This window comes from Synchiropus splendidus, chromosome 3, assembly GCF_027744825.2.
Source record: "Synchiropus splendidus isolate RoL2022-P1 chromosome 3, RoL_Sspl_1.0, whole genome shotgun sequence".
NCBI classification, from domain to species: Eukaryota; Metazoa; Chordata; class Actinopteri; order Syngnathiformes; family Callionymidae; genus Synchiropus; species Synchiropus splendidus.
Window position 1 is genome coordinate 20753472 of NC_071336.1, and position 25739 is coordinate 20779210.

Genomic DNA, 25739 nt, shown 5'->3' on the forward strand with positions numbered 1-25739 from the left:
AGAGTTGTCAAAACATTAGCCATTCTTTTCAAAGGTACATGTGAATTGTTAACACGCTGTGTGAGAGTCGCCTTCACTCTGGAGCTTGGTGTACAGAAAAACATGGCCCTCTTCACTAGCCAATGGTGACATCATGGTCCCTCTCCCACCTGCATCATAGAACCAGTCTGGAGGAGGTTTTGAAAATCCACTCAGCCAGGAATGGTACCAGTTTTACCCAGATGGAAATGAAAGTATAATGAGAAAGGGCCATAATACCACTTTCCTTCATTCAAAGAAAAGCATTACCATACTTGTGTTTGACTCTCCAGTTCTTCCTTTAACCCCTATATGTGTCATTAGTTCTCCGCTTAAGCTCACAGCTCATTATTCCAAGTAGCAACTTGCAGACATCCTGAAATTTCCGCTTATTGCGAAGACCTTTTACCACCCCCCCTCCATCAGTGATAAATCTTGACATGCCAGCTCTTATTTGCCACAACTATGAGGAAACTCTGATCACCATTTCGCAATAGTGAAGATCCTGTTGCAATGTCAGTCTCACTCCTTAACTCATCGACATGACCTTCATACATTCAGTCTCAAGTCAGAACCTGCCCGCTAATACGTGCACTCGACGATCAGTCAGATGAGGATTCCTAATTAAGTGGAACATATTTCTTTTCTCTGTGTGTGATTATGCCCTGCTGCAGTCCAAGTCAGCTGCAAATAATTCTGTTAATTTGCCGGTGCATCATTAGTACACTATTTAATGGGACACAAATGGACTTCACTTCAGCGGCTGATGTTCATTTTATTGTTGTGAAGTAGTTTTGACTTGGGAAGAAGAAGAAAAAAGGCTTGCATCATGAAATGAACATTACATTTTCAAGGACCCGGCAAAGGATATATAGCATTCAATAGATGTTACTAGGGTTAGGGTTAGGGTTAGGGTTAGGGTTAGGGTTAGGGTAGGGTTAGGGTTAGGGTATATATATATATATATTTATTTTATTTTATTTTATTTTATTTTATTTATTTATTTATTTATTTTTGATTTAGCAACTTACTGATAAAAAAAATGTTTTGGCTCAGGACAAAAATAAAGTACTGTGCTGTGATGGAAATGCCACCACTTATGTGAAAGAGCAGTGTCTTCAGCTCTACAACCAATACGTAGGTCAGATGCATTCCACAATGTTGTACCTACCAGCCCTAAACAATTCTGAATGTACAGTAACAGCAGCAACAATGAGAGGTCACAAGTGAAAGAGAAATGTAAGTCAGCCTTTTTAAACCAATCCTGAACTTTCTATGAAAAAAAGAAAACAAACTCTTTATCTTATTCTGTTGACCAATATCTCATTGCTTTTCTTAAAAGTTAGTAGAGATGCTCAGGATGATATAGTACATCCATTAGGTGGTTGTTGTTGTAAGTGCTTTAGCTTTATGAAAACATAATTTGCTTTTATTTCTATAGACTCATTCAAAGTTTCGAAACAGTACTGACCTACGAATGGGAAGGTGTGTATTTTTGTAATAGAAGTGTGGCGGAGATAAATGTGAGAGTATGACCGTCAAAACACATATTGTATCTGCCAAAACTCACTGTCGGACAGAAAAGTATCCCAGAGCCGAACATCGGTGAGTGGACAGATGAGGTCATCAAGTGGCCAAATACACTGTGGTTGAACCTCAGTCCAGGTTCTGACAACCGAATACACAACATCCTGATATATTTAGCGGTGAAAACCTTTGTTGTTTGTTTTGTTCAGTTGACGTACACGTTGACGTGGGTGGAGCTAACGGTCTTTTTGCTTTTTAGTAGTACTGTATAGTTTAGAACTATGTCTAGGGTGATATATTACCCACGAAAAGCTAGTATTATTGAGCATTGGGTGACTTTTAGGAGGAAACCTCATGACAACCAGCCTTTGTGACACGGCATGAAAGCAATAATTGGGGAGAGCTGATGTCCACTAAATCTGAAAGCCATTTGTTCCAGATTTGAGTGGGTGACTTAAGTACAGTAGGTGGAGCGTAGAGTACAGTATTTATGTGTGTGGGTGCGGATCTCTGTGTTCAGAATGGAACAAAATAAATGCTGACTATTGTGCATCATGTGGGACCTTGACACACCTTTTCAATTTTTGGTGTGATCCAAAGAAATTCCCTTCATAGACATAAATATGTCAGTTGCTGTGAAGAGTCTCACAAAGTAACCAGTCAACCAAGAACCGATGACAGACTCTGTCAAAGTGTGAAAATGCACCATGTGCATTCTTCCTGAATGAAATGTAAACAAAGATGTGCAATCTTCATTTGGCTCTCTTGACACCTCAGATTGTCATGTCTGTAATCTGCACAATCGTCAGGGGCACTAAAGAAACAATCGCACTATCTGTCAATCTCTTAAGTCTATTTTCACACTGTATCTTTCACTACTCCCCCAGAAGCCACAGATTCCTTGACGACACGAAGAAAGATATGTGTTTTCGGTGCGCTAATAAACAATGCCAGTGGCCCAAATACCAAAGTGGGGGGAAAATAATCTTAATCTTCAAAATAAAGGGATAAATCCAATTCTTAAAGTGGACTTAATCTGCAGGGTTTAAGCCACTGGGGCTGTGTAGAGGGATTCTGAGGGTTACCTTTAGTCTCGGCTGCCCTCAAGACTGCTCACCATAAATCTGCTATTTTTGAAACACCCTACAGAACTCCAGCGTCCTGCCCCTACAACAGATATTCACTTCTCATACTAGAGTGGACTTGCTTTTCTCTTCGTGCTAAAGTTTAAATATGCGTTTGAATCTTTAAGTATATAAGTAGGAAGCTATTAAAATACATTTTTATACATCTAGACTGTCGACTAACTCTCTCATTAAAGATGCACTCAATTCAATATGTTACTTCAGAACAACCTTAGAGTGTGCAAAAAAGGTGCTGTATTCCAGCTTGTTTCATCACATGCATACTAAGAGCCAGTCGGTCGCCAGTAGTTATAACTTTTGCCTCCAAAGTTAAATTTGAAGGTGTAACAGCTTTCAGCTGTGTGCATCTAAGCTCTGTTTTTGTGGCTAAAATCTTTCTCCTTTCCTTCTTTCATGTGCTGAACTTCATTAGCTGATATAATATGATCATTTGTTCAAATATGTGACATATGACACATCTGTTCAGATGTGACCAGTATATCATTCACATACACAGGTCCACAAATATTCTATATCATGTACAATCAGTGTTGTTGTTCATTGAACGTCATACTTTGTTTGGTGTGATTGTCTGACGTCACCAGACAGGGCAGCATCTTGCCTATGTGCTTACCGTTTTTTTTTTTTTTTTCTTTTTTTGTAGAGTCTGTGATTTCAATCCGAGAGTCATGAAACTGGAAGCATTTTTGTCATAACCGTATGCAGTGTAATGTACTCAGGAAGAAGGCTCACATAAAAAAATAAAAAAAATAAAAAAATAGTGGCTCAAGTTGAGTCTCAGGATCATTTTTGTGGTCTTGGTCTCATCCAGTCTCAAGTCGACACTGCAATCTGGATGCTGACAATATCCAGACAGGCTGCTGGCGTGCAGTGAATTAATCCAACATCACTATTTCATTGCACCCTTTAAATGCAAGCTGTATGATGTTTCCGTACAGCACTGATCCATAGAGGATAAATGCCCATTTATGTTCAACGTTACATTCGGATCCGGATGAAGACTTCTGTCCGTGTTCATTTCATCTGTATTTCTGCATGTTTCCACAAAACTCACGGATACAGTCCAAATAGAGTAGTACCACTGGAAACCGTGGGGAGCAGTGTTGCTGTTACTAAGTCTCGATATACAAGAAACATCGACTCACGACTGGGATCGGTTCCGAGTGAGGAAGTGTTGTTTGGGGTGGTCTTTACCACAAGTCGAGTCAGGGTTTCAGATGGCAGTAGGCTGGGATGGTGCCACCCTTTTGGGCTGGAAGGGAATGGTCTCCAGTTGTACATCTGCATTAGTGGGATTGGTCGTCTGTCTGGTAGGTTTACATGCTTTATGCAGTCAGGGCAAAAGGTTTCTACTGGCACTGTCAGCATTTTTGCCAGCAACGCCTGTCTCTGGAACACAAGAGTAGGGAGTTAACATCTGAGGGAGATGCAAATCAGCCACAGGATTCAGCTGCAATCATCCACTATCTGTAGCTCACTTGTCTGTTTATGTGGTTTATTTATTTATTTATTCACTCAGCTGCATCTTCTCATTTGGCTTGTCTTGTACTGTTGGACTAGGCTTGCTTTATGTAAAGAATCGCTTGCTGTTGGGTCAGTGGGAGACATTTTCTGCCTTTTTACAGCTAGTGACTCCATGTACATTAAAATGCTCTCTGTGTTCTGAAGCATATTTTTCTTTTCTATCAAAATTGTACCACAGTATGTATCTGAATCACAGCTGAAGTTGCAAGGGAATCAAAGTTGGACCACTGCTTCTCCACATGGAGCAAAGCCAGAATGAGGAAGTGTCCACCTGGTGAGATATTCCGGGGAAGTCCAAGTACGTCCTCCTGGTTGTCTCCTGGTTGGTCTGACCTTGGTGTCTCCGCAGAAGAGCATTCGGCCTTGACCCAACCCCCAATAAGAAAAATGAAGCACAGGTCGACAGCTGATGGTTGATGCTGTCATGGTAACCAGTTGGTTACTCATACACTCCCAACTGTTGTCCGTCCTTTTTTTCTTTGAGAAAGAGTCTTGAGAAAACCAATGCAAACATTGAGATGATGCGAAAACCCAGGTGACGCATCATCTTGCACAAACAGGAAAGGAAAGTCTTCAGAAGAACTTCATGCTGTGAAAACATCGAAGCAATAACTTTAATAGGAGATGTTTATCGTCTCTTCTTGAGTTTATTTCAGCACAGCTATGAATATTTATTCACCCCCAGTGCTGACTAAGTGCTTTTTGAGCAAATCTATCCCAAATGCGGTGAATGGTGTGCCACTATTATTCTTATGGAGGAAGTTCTGGAGTGTACTCACTGTATGTATATGTATATGTATGTATATCATATAGAAAAAAAAGTATAAATAAATGCATACATTGGAAAAAAAAGATAATGCTTTTTTTTCTGAGAGACTGTCCCACTTGTCACTGGCAGACCATGTCTGCAGTATTTCTGTGTGAGACTAACACAAGTAAACAATACATTATTGCAGGCTAAACCTAATTTATTGGATGAAGCAGGAGTGAGGGGTTCGACACAATTGATTTTGTCTCCTTTTATTCCTTATTTTTCATCTTTAGGCAATCTCCCATTTTCCCGAGGTGCACACTACAAAGTGAATTCCTACTGTGCTCTGGGACACCGTGGTGAGACACAGGGATGTCCACAGGCCAGGGCCTGAAGTCACACTCTGATGCGAACCATAACTCCTCACAGCAAAACTAGCAATGCTGTAATTACTCCCAGCCTGACGATGGAGTTCACCTGTGTCTCCTCGTGTTTACAAGTGTAAACAAAGCGTGTTCAATATTCAATAACACAATGCCGTGTGAAACACGTTACAGTTTCAGTGAAAAATGCAAGGCCATCACTCGCCTGTGCTGACGTACTGCGAGTTTGTCTCTACTTTCCTCTGCTGCTCCATCTGTGCCCTTAATATGAAAGAGAATAGTTGAGCAGACTGACAAAGGGCGGCACAGAGGAGGCAGAGGTGCTGAAGGAAGCTGAACACTGCTGGAAGGGATTCCTATCTGTTTGTGTCTGTGTGTGTGTGTGTGCGTGTGTGTGTGTGTGCACAGAATATGTGTCAATTAATGCACTAGACCTCACCACTCACGCTGCCAGGTTATGATATATGTCATTCACTCTTCACTATCTTCAAATAATAAAGCAGTTGAAAATGTAAGTATATATTTTTTTACACGTCATTCTACCTATCGATTCTTAAAATCACGAGGGGCCAAGTATTTTCTAATTCTAATACACGTTACATTAAACAAGGGCAGGTGGTCTTCTTGATTTTATTAAGCAATAGTCAGACAACCACTAAAACAGTCATATCATTTACCATCCGTTCATCCAGTAAATGCTCATACAGTAGATTCACATACATATTATTTTTAGAATAGAGTTGCACTTCAACATTGATGTTTTGTTGGCATTCTATTCATGAACAGATCTTCACAAAGTGGCCCCAGTCCCTCCCGACTGTATGACCGGGCCCACTTGGCCCTCCGCATGCTGCCGTTGGAGATGGGCCTGCCGTTGCCACGGCAACAACAACTGTATGGTGGCTGGCGGAGCTCTGCTCAACAGCTCGGCCTCATTATGCTGCTGCTGGCTTTGATGTGGTTTGTGAGGCTCTACCTGCATTACGGCAGCCAGTGGCTCTACCTCCAGGCCATCGCAGTTCCTGTCAACAAGTGAGTTTGTTTCCTTTGATATCAGCCTGCACGCATACACACACACACAGACATGCAAGCACACGCGCACACCAACGTCAGGGCAGCGAGGGCGGACTATACGGTGCAAACTGCTAATATGCTTCACCAGTGACAGAAATACTTTTGCATCTGACTTACTGCCGAGTGGACACATTCTACATGCAACTCATCATTTGGTGTGTCCACGTTTTATGGCACATTACTCACACAATTTCATAATTTGTTTTCTTCCACTAATTCTGTCACGGAGCTGCCCGACTGAAACTTGGGGCAAGAGGGAGGGGGCACCCTGGACAGGTGACATGTGGCTGAGCAACCACTGACACGCATGCACACTCAAAGAACAATTTAAAGTCATCAATTAACCACAGTCAATCTTTGGACAATGGGAAGAAACCTGAGTCCCTTGGGAAAATACATGCAAGTGTGGCGAAACTCCCCCGAGGAAAATACTCCTTCCTTCACCATTATACATGTGATCAAGCAACTGGCGAAAGAAAACAAAATCTGAAGAACCTGGATCTGCAACGGACCTGCAGTGTTGCACAGTGATGTCATGTTTGTTTTGGGGTTAGCTAAGCACGTGCAAGCAGGAGGAGTCCAATGGGAACATGCAGTACGTCTGCTCCCTTGACCAACTTCGCTGTGTCAGCCACAGGGGAAAGGAAGGTTTGGAGGTGGCAGAAAAAAAATGTTACAATTTAACTCGTGATCATGAGGTCATTTTTGTCACATGTTCGGAAACAGGTAAGCCAACTACTAAACAAATCAAATGTTGCTCAACAATTGACAAGAAGTTGCATGAAATGTGGAAGTGTTTTAAGTCAAAGTCAGACAAAGTTCTCCAATAACTTATGTGGAATCCCACCATTAACACACACAGCTCTCAAGAAGCTGTTGATTTTGTAATAGTGCTTTTTAACACACGGTTTCAATTGACCAAGTAAGGAATTTATTGTTATTATTTACCATGCAACAATGTGAATAAACAGCAATATGACGCCAGGGAACTCTTCAGTTGCATCGCATTGCCGTGTTCTATTGTTTTGGTACATAACTAAAATATGGTTGGCTGCGAAAATAAGCAGATTTTTATTGAGATAACATAGTGTTGCCTACATCTCACATTGGACGGAGGGTGCAGATAGGAAGTGGAAAAATGAAAATGTGAAAACAGAAGGGGTCAACAATGGATGACAACTTCCACATGTCTGAATCTAGTGTTCTCCCTCCGAGCACTTTCTCCTGCCATGGCCTGACCAGAGCTGGTGACCAGTGAGAGAGGAGGAGGCCAAGAGTGACAGTCACTGTGATGACAAGCAAACCCCCCCTCCAGATCCACCCGCCACCCTCCAAACCCCTCCAGTTCTCATTTCCAGCCAGCATATTTCCTCTCTTCAGCCATGCATACCCTTTTTAGGTAACATATCTCAAGACACCACATTGGTAAATCAAATGACAATGAATAAAATAATATTTCTTGATCAATATTTAATAAATAAAAATAATTTATTATGAAGTATATATATATAAAATCCACTACACGCCAGCAGCCTGTCTGTATATTGTCTGTATATATATATATATATATATATATATATATATATATATATATATATATATATATATATATAGAGAGAGAGAGAGAGAGAGAGAGAGAGAGAGAGAGAGAGAGTCAAGTACAGTACTGTGATGTCGGTGGTTGCAGACAAGGGGCATATGGAATAATATACGTAATAGTGTTGCAAATCTAGTCAAATTCTAGATTATACATAGTACTTAGGCTCACAGGATATACAGTTTGAGTCTGTTTTCATTGTGTTTGCTTTCAGCTGAAATACACTGCGTGACACACACAGTAAAGTTATATGTATTGAAGTTGCTGCACAACAACAGGCGCAAAGTAACATTCAACTGTGGGGATTTGCTTCAGCTATTTCTGCAATGAACCACGTCTATAAGATAAATGAGCAGAATCAGAAAGGAAGCAGACTCTTAGAGCAAATCAGATGGACTTAATGAGCAAAAACTGGACTTTTCCTCTCCTGTCGGTTGGGAAGATTAAGGAACTCATGAGGCTTGCTGTAACTTACGATAGCGTGCTGTGAAGGTGTGAAGGCTCTCATGTACATATATATATATATATATATATATATGAGCATATTTTATCGAGTAGTGGACATAACAAAGGCAGCACAATCTAGTCAAGCTGGATGATTATCATGAGACTAATTAAACACGACCGACTCATCCACAAATAGTATGATATATTGTGTGAATTGAAGAAATTGTTTGCCCTACAGCCCCACCCGCTCACAAACGTACATGCATATTGACACATGCACATCATTCACTCACATCACCCATCTCTGCTTCCCACCAGATTCCAGCTCCACGCACACACAGTGGACCTTGTGTACCAGAGTTCTTTACTGCACACCCGGGAGGAGCTGGCGATGGTGGTGGTGGGTCCCCTGACCTTGAACGCAGTAATGTTCCTGCTGGTTCTGATCAGATGGGCCTGTCAACAGATATTTGGCTCACTCCCTTCCTTCACGTCAAAGTTTATCATGGCTCAGGGAGTGTGGACAGTCCTAAACCCCCTGGCGGTCTTTGCTGTGGACGCCATCCTCGGGGTAAGTCACTTAAAAATAACCTGGACACTTGTACACTTTAAATAGGAGTTCACTTTATCTTGGCAAAGTGACTTTATGTTGCAACAAAAAAGAGGGAGGAGACATAACTGATGCCAAATATGACATTGCTTGGCTGAAGATAATAATAATAACAAGAACAACAATAATATTATTATTATTATTTATAATGATGATAATAATAATAATAATAATAATAATAATAATAATAATAATAATAATAATAACAATGACTAAAAATGACCTACAAATGACGACATTCTTCTTCTTCTTCAAAAAAAAATGCTTGCGCACACATTGTTGCCAACAACTAGATCATATATCAAGATTTCATTGGATTACATAGTGCTCAACCAGGACAATACATTGTGTGTATTGTCCAATCCAAAATCGAGTTCATGACCTCATCAAACATAATGTGTTCGTCAAGGTTGGTACTTTTTTTCATGTAGTGGTTTGCTCTTGTCTTCGATGTCGCAGCATCTCCACTACAATCCAGAGAGACCAGTGGCGGACGCAGCAAAACTATTTTGGCACTTTTACAGAGTTGATCGATCTGGTCGTGCTGGAATAATCATCACTCTGTTCCTATACACCGTCATTTTTCTGCTGTCCATCACCATCTTTTTCATATACATGCTCAGGTAAGACTCCATTATGAACTCATGTGTCATTAAGTTGTGTTCTCTGCCTATGAATGCAGCATTTAGTTTTTAAGTCATTACAATGGGCTTAGCTTAAGCTTTGCACTGTCTTTAAAAAACTGTGTTGAGTGTCATCTAATTGAAGTAATTTAAATCTACAAAGAAGAAATTACATCACGGTTACGTGACGCCCCATTGCTTTTGTCAGGCTTTAAAAATTTTAATGCACAGATAGACCCAAAGTGTGTCTTTTGGAGCACATTTTTAAAACTGTGAAATTCTTGACAAAAAAATCAAAACAAAAAACACTGTCATCACATCCTCCCATTACCTTAGTCAGGCTTCTCTCATGGTCATTCAGTTATGCAGCCATAGGTATGACAACACTCTTATCACGATGCAAGTTAAATATTTACAGAACATCACACACTGTACTATTTCAATATCTAGCTATAGAAAGCGTGGACATGGGAGGTGCCCAACCCCTAACCCACATGTCCCAATTTGGCTTCCTGTTTTGCTTGGCTGCTGTCAGCCTCACATTGACAATTAAATAGTGAACTGTGTAAGTCAGGGAAACACATTGAACACTGTCACTTTAAGAAACTGTTTCCCATTTTGCTGTTAAGCCTGTGAAGAGTCTCCGCCCCAATTTCTTCATGATGCTGTCAGATCTCTCAATAAAGTGAAAACACAAGAAGTAATTCCCTTCAGTAACACTGTTTTTAAGTTGTTGCCATGCTTCACAAACTCATTTCTTTTAAGGTGTGTTCTCCACCTCCTGCAAACGGAGAGACTCTTTGCTTCAGGACGCTATGTTGAAATAATCAGACAGAGATTGACAGGCATGGAGAGGTAGCAATTTTGCTAAGCAGGACGCTTATCAGGCTCTGACTAAATGGACAATATTAAAACAGCAGTCAGGAATAATGACTTCTGCCACTCAAACGCTGCACTGCTTTGGGTTGAATGTAGGCCACAGACTGATCATTTTGTGGGTTGGCTTCTCCTATTGGCTGCAAGGAACGGGCTCTGACATGGAGCTTGACCTATTTATAAAATAAAAAAGAAAAGAAAAAAGAGAAATGCCCAGAGCTATATACAAGAAATGTCAATCAAATGGAATTTTTAATCACGATTAATCACACTACAGCCGTTAACTCATAATTAATTATCGCAAATTGATCATACTTTTCGCATCTGACGTAGATGTAACTTAAGGAAGATTTTGTTTGGGCATTAATGATTTCCTCATGGAAACTTTTTTCACTTTGAATATTCTTAAGAATAACCTCAGAGGCACTGAAGGCCCAAAAACACATTAAAAGCATAACATTGTAAATACATGCCCTAAAGAACAGTTGGACAATGATGGAGAACCAACCCTAAAAGGAAGCTCATGTTTGCATTGAGGAGGAAGAGAGTCTTTGCTAGCAAGCTGGCTGTGTTGTTTGCCACGTGCAACAGTTAAACATGGGAAGTGCTGGGTCTCTTTGGTGTGTTCTGGGTCATAGTGAAACCACTAGCAATGCTACATGCTAACCAAATAGTGCTGCGCAACGGTAAGGTGGAATGGTGGTGGCTTGTTCTTCAAGGTAGAAATCAATGGAATGGCAAAATATAACTATTAACAAATATTTCATGAGGTTGAAAAGACAGTATTTAAAAAAACCACAACATTACAAATCCAAATCGTATTACAGCTGTTGTTGCACACACGATTTACGTAAAAGTAAATTTGGTTAAGTTCGTCTCAGCTCCGTTGAGTAGTCACTTGCAAAAGTCTGCATAGATGGGTCTCGAGAATCCATGATTGGGATTCAAGTCATGTACTTGGTTAAAAAAACAATAATTTCATGAGTCACATTTCAAAGGAAAGAAGTTCAGTGTCAAATGTTTTTTCTATTGTTTTATAAAAATCAACATGGTTCATTAACATGCATGGCTAAATACATTAACATTCCGAAGCAGGGCAAAACAAGAATAATATGCATTAGACCAAGCATCCCTGCTTTTGTATTTATCCTCTGGGGTTATCTTGTCATGAATATTCCATACAAATAAGTTCTATAGGTTAACAAATGTACTAAGACCGGGCCTTATGTTGAAAAAGATACGATGCAAGCTTTATCATTCAGGTCAAGTCCTGGATACAAGTAGCAAACTGTTAAACTTAGGGCACATCCAACGCCAAACAAACCCCAACATATTCCTAAAGCAGAAAAAAAAAATGCAAAGATGTTGCTCCAAGAGAGAGACTGCATAAATGAATGAGAAGCGCAATTCAAGTGAAGGATGAAAATGAATGCATGCTATTCCTGTGTCTGAGGTCAAGATTCTACAAACATCACTGTCCCAGGAGCGATGGGGAATGATGCTGAGTTCAAAGCTGCGTACCCGCGTCTTGTATAAAACCCTGTCTCCTTGATGTTGTTTTTATTTGAGAGTTGATTACCCTCTGACAGATGAGAATCTCTATGGAAGGGCACAAGGTCTGCTGGATTTGATGGTCAGCCAAGACATTTGTTTACAGACATGTTGATTCTTTAAAGCGGTTGGCTGCTCACAGCCTGGTGTGGCAAAAGAGAAACCAACCCGTTGCCGATGCAGGCTCGTCTGGAGGTACGAATCGATATGCTCCCTTCTGTGCGGAAAATCTTCTTGTGACTCAGGGTCCATCTGTAACCACCACGTCAGTTCTATGGGCCATCTTTGAAGCTTAGCATTAGCACTGAAGTGTATCTCAGGATGTGACTCCCACACATCACCAGATGCAGAACCACGCAGACAGTCAGCCAAACACAGACATCGATGCAGTCAGTTGGAGTTAACAAAAGGGCTTCCCACTCACAGGCCGGTTTATTTGATTCCTCTTCCTCTTTTATCGCGATTGACTTGATGTATTAGACTTTTATGGTGTTTCACTAGAAATAGCTCTGAGTAATCAATGCAAGGTTCATGTGTTCTTCCGCAGAGTTGGGGCCATTATGACAGTGCCTGCTCTATAAAAGCCAGTCAATAAGTCAGTAAAAAATCCAGGCCAGGACAGGATGCTATTAAGTGCAGAGGACAGTTGCAGTTCGGAGTCAAGCTCCGACACAAAGCAAAGATGCCGCGCTGCCCTCGCTCTGACATGTGACCTGTGGTGAACCTGATAGAACCCAGACAATGATTCAGAATGGCATCACTCCTTGTAGCGCCTCATCGCTATCAAATCTCCACAGATTCCACAACGATGGTCGCATGCTGGACGTCTTTCAGAGAATCACAGCAAGAGAGGGAAAGTACTTTCTACCACAAGATTTGGAGCTGTCCAATCGGGAGCTGAGCTACATTGTGAAGAAGGCGGAGCAGTGGAGGGGTTACAACGGGGAGAGACGTAAGGTATGCGTCACTCAAAAGCACCTGGCAAGATACAAGCCAAACACAAGCACAATATTGAAAAAAAAATATGCTGGTGGTGACTTTCAGGACAACTCGCTTATGTCTACAAGAAAACTAAAGAATGAAACAGCTTTTATACCTGATGTCTTCAGCTTATATTATATACAGGTTAAGAACAAAGATAGAAACTTGGTGAGAACTAAGTAGTGGCTGATTTGTCGCACTGCTGGTTCAGGTACATTTCAAATAACATTCAAAGCTTATGAGTCTGTTTGACAACCCACTTTAGCCCAGTGAAGACCAGAGGAAGTGACTGAAAATGTGACTACTTTCATGATTCTTTGCATCTTTTAGCACAGCGTTCTGACTGACTTTCAGTCACACACAAGTTAGTTTGCACATCAATTCACTGACTTTTTACATGTCAGTGACACCTATAGGATTGTAATGTTGGGAGCTCAAGGTATTGTTTTTCTCATTTTACCCAGCTGAAAATAATAATTAAAAAATGTCACGTATTTTGTATTTCTCGTTTAAGTTCGATATTTCTCCAACACCTCCTCAAAGTACCTTGTTTTCATTCCCCTCATCCCTTCTTTGGCTTCCTCTGTTAATGAAGGCCTTGTGGCCCACAGTTATTAAAATTACGCTGGCGCCTCTGATATTAATTGGGTCCGTAATAAGGAATGCGGCAGATTCATTATTTAATTGCAAGGGCACATTCAGAATACAGTTTCTGAAATGTATTTTTAATGAAAAACACTAGATCCTGACCTAATCATATCAACCTTATTCTATCTAATTAGGGATGCAAAAAATCATTAGAGTTGCAAAATATTAGTTTCAGCTCCCTCGATCTGCTCCCTCGCTCACCTTCATGAATATTTTTTTTTTGTTCCCCCATCTATGATAAATAGTTAATGGAGGGAAAATGACAAAAATTAGCATGCAGGCAAATTAGTCTTCCAGAGTGCTGTCTGAGTTACTTAGGAAAGTGACCTGACTCACTGGAGGAAAGTCTTACGTAACTATCTCATGAGCTGATCTCATCTTTGACAAAGAAAAGTGACACTTTATACCACTAGAAAGTCAGTTGACATGAAAAGGGCAAGGTTGTCATTCTTGTTTTTTTGTAAACAATTTGTACAACAACCATTTTAGTTATTTACCCATGACTTTGTATCAGAACGAAATTACTTTACACTTTATGCAAAATGAACTGTACAAAAGAGTACAGTATATAACAACATTAATTTACCAATGTAAGACATAGAAGCAGACTTAAATGTGTATTTGACGTGTGTATTTGAAAAGGCAATATTAAAGTAAACATATAATAAATTAGAGAAACACATAGTGCACATAGTGCGTTTAATGCCAAAATACCCACAACTAAATGAGCAAAATATAATAAATCAAACAGACCAGGCTGAGCGAAAACCCGGAGATTGGTACGCAAGGAAGGTACAAACAAACATCTTGACAGGGTGAGAACAATTCAGAGGCTGACAAGGGTGAAAACAGGGTCTGTCTTCGCTGCCATTAAGAACCACGGTGTCAATTAAAAGATCAGGTGCAGCTGTGATGCAAAGTGGCCGCCCAAAGAAAAGCATGCCTCACCTCTGTGAAACAGAATACGATAAGAGGTAGGAAACTGGGACACCACATAACTCATCCCACACTGGATTGACAACCACAAATATGACTAACTAACATTACATGAAAAAAAACCACACACACACACATATATATATATATATATATATATATATATATATATAAATTCAAATTAAAACTCATTTTCAAAAACACAGTAAATGCTATTACAATTGAATTTTACCAAATAAAGTATTCTAAATTAGAGGAAGAAAAAGGTGCAGCAATTCAGAAGAGAAACTAAATGATGATGTGAAGGTATAAAAAACAAAAGGCTTTTATGCTAAAATAATAAAATAGTCAAAGGAAATGTTATATTAAAGCATTTAAATTCTTCATTAGCACAACTGCGATACATGAAATTGAATTCAACTCAACCGCTGTATATCCAGTGTGTAAAACTTTTGATATAACAGCCGATAAACTCAGAAACAACTTTGGGTTTTTCACAAAAGCAAATGCATCGCGGCACATTGAAGCTGTCATTTCTCTTTACACAGTCATCTGATATAGTTAATGTCCCCTCAGTTTCATTGGAGGCCGATCATCATTTGACCTGCCGGGCATGCGAACGTGCCCCACATCATGCTAGCAGTTCCGTAATGAGCCCCATTAATAATGCAAAGTCGGTGATGCAGATGGACCTAATTAATTGTCTGCCGTCACTTCCGTGATGACTGTACCTGGAAGGGAGGTGTTAATTTCTGTGCTGCTTAAGCAGGTATGCAAACTGTTTTGTCAGAGCCGCGGCGGGGACAGTGACAGAGTGGAGCGGCAGATCACCCGCCGTAGATTCCTCCTTCCCCCGGTTTATTCACAGAGAGGAAAGTTTCCAGTTAGTGGTGGTGACATTGTGATAATTGCAGGAGAGACAGTCAGAATGAAAGAAGGAGAGGGGGCTGAGAGGAGCGGGCGGGTTTGTGCCGTGGCCCTGGAGATGTTTTCGCAACCTGATTGCATCAACATTTGCACTCCTCTGCGCCGTTTGTCTTCGTATGTCTAGGTAATGGATTACCAGCAGGCAAGTTTTGGAACACCCAAGGTGTTCTGCAACAGCAGTGTATTGGTGGGGAGGAAACCTGTTGAGAGTAAAGCCGCACAGATTGGAGGGGTAATGATAACTCAAGTCTGGGAGGCTGGCAGTTAATCATATTAGATGCGTTCTCCATCTTAATCTCTCAAAGTGACACGATGATAGCGTTGGACCAAAGAGACACAGCAGCGATGACAGTTTCCTGGAGACATGAGAAAGCATATGTAACTTTTGTCATGCATTGAGTCCTTATTATAATCATTATTAGATGTTCTGCGAGAGTCGTTCAATAAAAACAACAATATGGATTTAACCACGGTCACGTAGTGTTGATGCCGGGACAACAGACTTTTCAATGAGTATGAACGTTTTTTGAGGGCACACGCAACCAATTTAAAGGGAGGACATCTTTCAGAATGTCGACTTCTGAGAGTTAGTGTTTGTCATTCATTGTTTACATAGCAAGCTGGTAAACAGATCAATGAGAAATTGAAAATTTCTTTTGTTTAAAGCAAAAAAGGGCTCAATCGTGACTCAATCGGAGTTGCTTCGCACATTTCCATCATGTGTAGCACTAAGAGCACCCGGCAACGAACAATCCTTGACATGAATGATCAGCATCAAGTGACACAAAGGGATTTCAGAGGATGTATTTGGGCTGCAGGTATCGTCATTGGTGGTACTAAAGTGGACAATGTCCTCAACCAACCACATTCTAAATTTTGCCGATCGGGATATTCAACAAAGAATCACTGAGACGCCGAAGTCGGATCCGCACAAATAGCTAATACATCAACCTTCAGGTGCAGTGGTGAGTACAGTGGAGCCGGTGTGACGCAACCTGAGATGCAAATCTCATGACAATTAAAGACAGAAAGAGGCTCAGGGAAATGGCCAAGACATAGGGCTCAGTAGTCCGTGACAGTATACACAGGAACCAGTGCTGGGGAACAATGGATCCCTCACCTCCTGAACAGGAACCCATAACAGGAACACCGTGAGAGGAGAGAGAAGCTGAGTGCTTTTGTGGTTTAGGTAAACCGAGGGCAGCTTGTGGGTGTGTCGGGGTCATTTAACTCTTTCAAACAAACTTCTATTGAATTAGTCATTGCCTAATATATATATATATATATATATTTTTTTTTTTTTTTTTTTTTTTTTTTTTTTGCGGACAGCATGGGGCCCCCAATGGCCTGAGGCAATAGCAGCCGGGCAGGCAAGGACAGGAGCGATTCAGCATGAAGCACAGCATCCACTGTGTGAGCATTGGAGAGCTCAATATGAGATATGACTGCACAGGCTACACGTCTCTGTTCCTGAAAAGGTCATGTACTGCGCTGAGCAGTAACGTGTGAAAGCAATGTGCAATGGTCAAGTCAAACTAAAGCTAACAGATAAAATAAAATGCGCATACTCTCTGGCCTTTTTCTTTTGTTTTATGTTTATTTTGTTCAAATCTTTATTCAGCAAAGTTATTCATCTTCCACAATATCAGTCTGGTTAAGCAAGACCCACATCAGACATTGGAGGATGTTTTTTTCAACATTAATGTGCCTGACTTTTGTTATTATTTTTCGCCTTATTAATGTAATTGCAGACAAAATCCATGGCTGACTTTGTCTTTGGGAGACTGATGTGAAGTACACTTTTCATGGGAAACTATATTGTCACGCTGTGCAGTGGTTCTTTTAGTAACATGATTCATGTAGTTACACCCTTTTACCGTCAACCCCAACCGAAACAAAGTCTGTGGGTTGGAAGTTAGAGATTTTGTATTTACATAGTGGCCAATTTTGCCATGTTGTTACAAAGAAACCATTGCCATCACTGAACATTAATTTAGGAAAATTATATATATATATATATATATATATATATATATATATATATATATATATATATATATATATATATATATATATATTTATTTATTTGCATGACACAGGTTTGCAGGATTTATTTAAAATTGTTTTTTGAAGTAGTAGTTCAATTTTAGTTTAATTTAGTTTAATAGTTTAATTTTTGGAGGTAATTCTGGAAATTCTAGTGTGCCACAAAACAGTGTGGAAAGACTCAGGAGAAGAGGAAATATACATTAATGATTTTCATTTGCTAAAAACCTTCATAATAATATTTATTTATTTTTCATGTTGTGATCTTTCTGAACCGTTTGGGTTAGAGTATTGACCATCATCATACACTGGAATGGATTACAAAAAGTAATGGTGAAACAAATAGACAGCTAATGTATCCCATACATGTTTTTATTACAACTTGGGTTGACATAACAGCTGTATATATGTATATTCAAGTATGGATTACCAATTATAATTGTGGGAAAATCTTTGATCCATCGTCAATAATTGACTTTTACATACCATGGAATTCCTAATTAAGTTCTCTTGTTCAATTTCTCCTGCAGTGCACTTCTGTTATGTCGTACAAAAAAACACATCCACGATGATCAGACAAGCCCGCAGATCCAGCCTTCGCTATAAGGAGAAATTGTTGGAGTATGAACTTGTCGGTGCGAGCAGTTTAATTACAGGGAGTGTCAGCCCCATTGCTTAATGTGTCCCTCACAATTAATCCGGGGAGAGGATGTCATTATCCAGCAGAGCCTGGGCCTGGGCAGGCTTCTCTGACGGAGGACCAGGGAGAGACAGTGAGAATGAAAGAAAGGAATGAAGTCAAAACAAGGAAGCGCCTTTGGTTAGCCGCCCGCAACCCCCATCATCACAGAGAGAGATCACAAAAGGATCAATCTAAAACAGTGCGCACCATATTTCGGACATGTGCCGCTTGTGACTGCATCGGTGAGGATTTATTCTGTCCTCTGATTTCTTTAAGACTGAAGTGTTGCGAGTCGGCTGTCAAAACATTTCCCTCAGAAGGAGGTTAAATTAGTGCCAGGTTTTTTTAACACTTTGAGATGATTTTTGTTCTTCCCTTCCTTCCTTTTAGATTCGTGACTCAAAATTAGTCAGACACATATGGACTTCATAGAGCGATCTCAGAGTGTGAAGAGAGCCAAAGTAAGTTGTAAAGTTTTTCCTGAAGATCAGAGAAGTTGAACACTGTTGACGATGGCTGGAAATTCACTCGCGTATTTATTTTCCTTGAGTTTGATGACCCAGTTTTCAATATTGTGCTTGTTATCTTTTAGGTTTCACTGTCCCTTGATCTGAAAGTTTTAACTGGTTTATTTCTGACTCTACCTGAGACTGAGCAAATATCTGCTGGTACCATCTTGTCCATCATTTCCCAGTTGTCTCTTGACATTGTCAGATAAAAACAAACTGAGGGAGCTTGTTTAAATTTGCACATATTTAACTGTGCTTGTAGATCACATTCATATTGCAATTATTTTAATATTCTACTCCACGTTTGCACCGCTCTGTAATGATCTTAAATGTAATTCATCCATTCATAAGACATTATAATACATTTATAAGGCTTCATAGATGATGTTATGAAACTTATAATAGTAAATGACGACTTATAATAAAGATGTTTCAGTATGGTGCATAACATGAGAGATTTGTGGTGTCTTAAAAAATATTTTACAGTGTTGTCATTGTTAAGGTATGAGTCTTCATAACTGGATTGGATATTGTTAATGTGCAGTGTAGCTTTTAAAATAATTTCAAATCTCACTCACTGTCATAAGTTACTCCCTTTTCCTTTTTTTGCTCATTTGTCATATTCCTTTCTTTGCGTCTCGAGAGTATGACCTTGGCAGCTTCCCTCAACCCGCAGGCAATATGAAAGGTCGGCTGATCGTGACAGGTGTCGGATCTTAACAGCCCCACATGACACGCAGAGAAAAAGATAGACGGTTGGATTTTTAGTCATAACCTAAAAAAAGTGTCCACGTATGTGTTACACACGTGTGTGTGTGTGTGTGTGTTTCTCAATCATGAGTCTTCGTTCTTATTTCTGTTATTGGCTTGGATACTTATCACTTTAAGCCTCCGAGGCCTAATTGGATTGAAGCTCCTCCAAAGTCAAATTTGGGATATCAAAGGCAAAAGTCAACTTTGGCATGTGTCTGCAGCATCTTAATATGATGTCGCCCTCCTGCAGTCACACTGTCACACTGAAAATATATGCTGCGAGAGTGAAGGGAATATGTTTTTGCATGACAAAAGGATGACCTGAAGGCACGGCTATAAACAATTAATGACTCTGGAGCAAATCACCAGAGGCACTTTTATACGTCTTTAACTTAGTCCATTTTCAAGACTTTACAGCCTGCGTTATGGCTTGTTTCCCACATTGACCTGGTGCACTTTGATGACGCCTCACTTCATCATTTGAGTTTTATTGACATTATATGCTTGAACTTTCCGAGTTTGACAAAAGGCCAGTCACAATTTTTTTTTTTTTTTTATGTGAATACGCTTTTAATCTGGCGGTAAAAAAACACTTCTGTTTGTGAATGACTGTAGTTCATATAAATACAACTACGTACAACTAGAAGCTTTAGCCACCAATTGGATAGTTAGTGGCTGTAAACATTGTAAAATGTAAAAATTAATGAATAAATTAAGTTTAACTGTCTTCAAGTTACAGTAAATTGTATGTAAACTCAACTACTTGTAGTTGAACTTTCCCCAGTATTGACGTTTATGACTCATACTTCTGCCACTCACCAAGTATCAAGGGAACTCTCCCTCCAGTCCTGTAAGGGCACTAGATTTCCATGCATTTTACTACTCTGCTACTAGCTGCTATTATTAAAAGACTAGGTAAACAATTCTTCCAATGTCTTTCATGCAAACAGGAGCAAACACGCACATGAACACTACAAATACAAGACACAACATCATAAACTTCCATCTAACAATAACTAAATTAAATACAAGTAGCTTACTTACGCTTTAGCTTATTTACGTCCGGGATCGGTTCCGACCAACCGGTCGTAAATCAGATTGGACGTAAATCGAATGCCATTCAAAATGGCCGACGAGAGGGTTATAGGTGCGACTGTAGTGGTAGATGGCTGTGTGAGAGTGAGATGCTGGGACACTGTGCTGCCGTAACTGGCGTATGCGATGCCGGGCTGCTTTTTTCAATTCTATGTGCTGGTACCGCAGCACGTAGAATTGAAAAAAATTGGTTGAATTGAAAAAAAATAAGCATCTGCTGGCTGTGATCGTAAGTACGGATGGACGTAAGTCGAGCAGGTCGTAAGTCAGATGTTACTTGTATGTACATGGGGGTTTGTGACTCATTTTGGACATCTGTTGAAAATAAGAAGGTGTTTTTGGTACAATGCTTATGCATATTTACTAGCCTCGCAAGAAGCTGTCGAAGCACAGTCAGAAATTCTAAACTACCCAAACTACCCTATGAACTAGTGTGTAGCGCGATATGCCGGCTCTACGAAGCTTCATCTGTACGTCAAACATAAATTGTTTGACTTATTTAACTTTTGACTAATTTAATAATGTCCTATGAGTTTTTTTTAGAACCAGAGCAGATGGTGAAGCGCTGCTTTTCAACACAGGGTACTTATAAGTGTAGAATTTTACATAGATACTGTGGCAGGTAAACTTCAAAAGGCTCCGGGACAAGAGAGGCTCAGCGATGTCCTCGGGGCCCAGTGTGACTAAGACGTCGTGTAGAGGTAAAAGATGGAAAACTGCTGGAGTTGTTTACTGTAAAACGGGAGTGTGCTTTATTTCCCGCAAAAGAGATTAGTAACAGTGAATTATGCATATCTTATTTTCTGGATTATCTCAAGCACTCAGAGATACTATCTTGCTGGATAATCTCTTTTAAAGTCATTCAGTGATTCTGACTGTGTATATATAGCTATTGTTGCTTGTATTTTTTTCTCTTTTTTCTCGAAGTCCCAATTTAGGTTGAGCTACTTTTGAGTGGAATATATTATTCAGGTGACACTTGGATGAGTAGAGTTTGTAGACGTATCATAAACATTGTGTGTGCCGAATAAAAAGTATAATGTTTGCAGTGATATCTTTTTTGTCTTCTGCCTGCCAATTTATTGGTGCTTTGTTGTTAGAGCCATGCTATATTTCAAATGTATAGTATTCTATTGTTCATAAATAATGCAAAAATACATAGCGTTATACCAGTGTCAATGCTGTATATAAGCATGCGATCTTATTTAGTCATGTTTTTCTTTGGCTTGGGGTCATTATTCAGTCCAGCGAAAAGCCATTCAAATAAAACTTTAAAAAAAACCATTATTGCTATTTCACATCAGCAAGAACACATGTGTGCGTGACGGATTTAAAGAAAGACAAACATGTAGTCTGCTCTTTTAATGGGAACATACGCTCGCAACTTCGACGTGTGCATCGGCGACTGGCCCTGCATGCAAATATGAATGTGTGGCCTGTCTTGCCCAGTGGTGCGTTTAACCAGACACAGACCTTTGCTTCAGCCAAATCAGGCCCAACACAGAGAGTGTGCATCCATGCCATCTTCAAGCTGCTCCAATTATATCCGCTGAGCGTCCACATATTGGCGAAATTTATAATAACAGCATATCTATTTCCATTCTAATGGCTGCCAATTCTTGGCTCATCCATGCATGTATGCAGGAGATTTTTATGCTTCGCGGTTTAGCCACTTTCAGCGTTCTCTCGCCCGTCTTGGTTCTGCGTGCCTGTCTTTCTATACGATATTTGCAGCTCTGCGACTTTGCATATGTGCAACTTGACCTTTGACTGAACATGGTTTTCGGTGTTCCTGGTCATAGCGTGTTCTTGACACGGCTCTCAAAAGGCAGGCCTTGAACCTGGTCCAGCTCGGACGGACCAGTTGCTGGTGCAGGGATTGACCCTCAGTGGCTTAGAGAGCCGCTGCACAGTGCAGCTCCCCTTCACATCTCCTCCCCCTCGTGCCCATCTCCCCACTGCCTTACCCTTCCTCCCCCCACGCCATGCTGTCTTGCCCCAAGTGCCTGCAGGCGTTGTGGAGGCACGCATGCGTTGCTTCACTGTGTGAGGCTTTGTCTGCATGTGAGCAAGGATGTAACGTGAGTGTGTGTGTGTGTGTGTGTGTATTTCCAGTGGGGTGTAACAGTTTTTATGTCAATGTGTGTGTGTGCGTGTATGAGTGAGGATCAGTGGACAAAAGAAGCACGCCTTCTTCTACTTCACAATAACCACGGACACTCCATTCTGCTTGATCAGTAATAAAATCGATGCATCTTAATGTTTTGACAGCGCAATGTGGAATTGTATGGAAAAAAAAAAAAAAGAAACATCAAATAACGGCCTGGACAATGACTGCATCATGACCAAACCATTTCAGCCAAAAGAGGCTCCAAAATTTGGATTTTGAACCATGTGATGACCAGTCACATCTCCTGCATTATTCTTTTTTTTCCCAGTTGAAGGAACAATTTTAGTATTAGCACACTAGCATAGAAGTTTGTGCTACATCCTCAAAGCCAGAAACCCTCACACAAGCTAGTGCAGTGAGTTCACCCTGGTTTGGAATGCAACCTATATATATATATATATATATTTATATATATATATATATATATATATATATATATATATATATATATATATATATATATATATATATATATATATATATATATATTAGTATTTAATCAGGATCAGTCAACTAATATGCACCCACTGATACCCGACAGTGTTTCCATTGTATGACATTCAAATTGTTCAAATGGTGAATTTTAGAAGGGTAAAAGGCGATTTCACTCGAAGTGTGAACTGTATTTTACCCCAACAAATTGATCACTATGCAAAGCAGACCTTTACACATGAGACCAAGTGCTAATCCAACACCAGTCTACCTCCCCTCCTGCTCTTCCTTCATCCACGTCATTCGTCCAGCAAGTCCTGGTCCTTCTCCATCTCCTCTATTTAAACTTTAGGCCGAGCCACAGCCGGGGTTTCCATATGCGAATGACACATAAATAACCAAGCCTGTCTGCCACCCAGGCAAATTCAAATGCACCTGTCAAAGTGATGAAGCACCCGCCCGCAGGGAAGCATTGTTTACATTTTCACTCCACTCTTCGCAAAAGTGAGATTCTAATTATTTTCCCACTGTAAATTAAAGCCAAGTGGGACAGAACTACACACCGAAAAGGTATCATGGTACAAGCAGCAGCCCTCTTGCGTCCCGTCAAGTTTTCCCTCACTAACAGCCATCTTACATAATACAACATAATAGACTGAGTGCTAATGTTATTTACAACATTTAACAAAATACTGATTATCATCACTCCACTTCTACTACTATTATTACGACCACAAATAATAGTAATTATAATAAGAGGAATAGAAACAATCATTTTCATCATCATAATCATCAAGGCTAACAGATTTGAGAAGGTGTAGGCTGGGACTCCCCAGTGTTTCTGATTGGTAAGACTCATTTTGACAGTGTTTAGACTCTGAAAATGACGATTGTTTTGCTTTCAACCAGGTCACATGGTGAAGTAGAACAGTTACTGTTATCTGCCGTAATATCAGCGAGAATGTTTTGGCGGATTCAGTAAGAGTCTAGACATGTTGTTTACATCTAACAGGTGATCCGAAAGGGAGCTCTGTCAGCTGGTTGTGACATACAAGGACAAGAGGGGGGAATAATAAGCCAGATGCAGACACTGCCAGCTGATGAAACAAAGAGAATAAAGGTCACAAATCATAACATTACACAGTTGTTATTGTATAATCTCTGGATTGTGTTGGCAAATTATTACCTTATTGGTTGACACTTTGACTTGTTTCCCCTTTCATTTAGAAATAGTTTTTTTTTTGTTGTTATTAATGTCATATTTAGGAAATACATAACAATAATAGTTACGTATGTATGTATTTATTTATTGTTATTACTTTAAATTCTACTTATATACTGTACTTTCATATGATCCAACGGTTTCTCATGTATTTGCTAACAGCCATTTGAAGAGGAAAAATCTTCTAACATCACATTTAAAAAAAAAAAAACATGCTGTGTGAAATCCCATCTTCAAATAAAGGAGCAGCACAGACTATATTTGTGAGCCATGGAGCCATGTCTGCAGCACTTCCTGTTCCCCCTCCCTCCCCTTCGATTCTCTGTGCGTTTGCGGTAACGTTCACAAATCCCAAAATTTATGTCCCTGCTGGAAAACATGGTTTGCTGTTTATAGTTGTCCGCTAAAAGAAGCAAGGACATCTTTCCTGATGCAAGTCAAGGGACTGATGCGGACTCTATCAGATTTCTAAGTACAGACCCCAACAATAAATCCCGGCTTGATTGGGTTTGAATTGGGTTAGCTCACTTGAATGCTATCTGCTTAACCCACAGCTGGCCTGCCTGCTCAATGCAGCCATTGAACCTAAATCAGTCACTTAGTGCTATCAAATGGAACAATGGTGGAGCGGAGGGAGCACTCCAGCCGCGGCCAGAAGCCAGGCTCGCACCCAAACGCAGCATAACAGACCAGAACCGAGTCACGGGTAGCAGAAAAGGCCTTCTAATTCTCTTTCCTCTTTGTGCCACAGCGGTGATGCATCACGGGAGCCATGTTGCGTTGCATGAAATGGCATCACCCGAACCAAACGCACAAACACCTTTTCATGCTTTTGTCTAGTGTTGTCAACTGGATTTCACATTCTAATGAGCGTGGCAAGGCAGCATGGCTAACAGAGAGAAGAAATCTATTTTCATGCTAGACAAAATACGGACCCATTCACGACGTATAGGCACTCAAGCAGGTGTGTGTAACCGATGTGACAATAAGCATGTGTAACCGGGTCAACCTCATGTGCTCGTATGCATTTGCATCAATCATAAAGTCTCCTTTTTTTATCATTGGCCAGACGAATGTTACCCCAACTGAGCATTGACAAGCGGTGCGTTTTGGCAGGCGCCTATCACTCGACTATGATATGTAACTTGGCAATCCAGCCAAACTCTGGACGTACTGTACGGCGGAGGAGAAGAACAGACTGCCTCCATGTTT

At 40.2% G+C, this 25739-nt stretch overlaps 1 protein-coding gene across 1 annotated transcript in view; it reads left to right on the forward strand.

The window, feature by feature from the left end:
- ofcc1 (orofacial cleft 1 candidate 1) overlaps positions 1 to 25739 on the forward strand; it is a 74848-nt gene that overhangs the window by 40242 nt on the left and 8867 nt on the right. Inside the window, exons 18-21 of the mRNA XM_053860088.1 lie at positions 6135 to 6380; positions 8785 to 9037; positions 9536 to 9699; positions 12924 to 13083. Of these exons, the coding sequence (XP_053716063.1) occupies positions 6135 to 6380; positions 8785 to 9037; positions 9536 to 9699; positions 12924 to 13083 (823 nt within the window). The remainder of the gene's footprint in view (positions 1 to 6134; positions 6381 to 8784; positions 9038 to 9535; positions 9700 to 12923; positions 13084 to 25739) is intronic.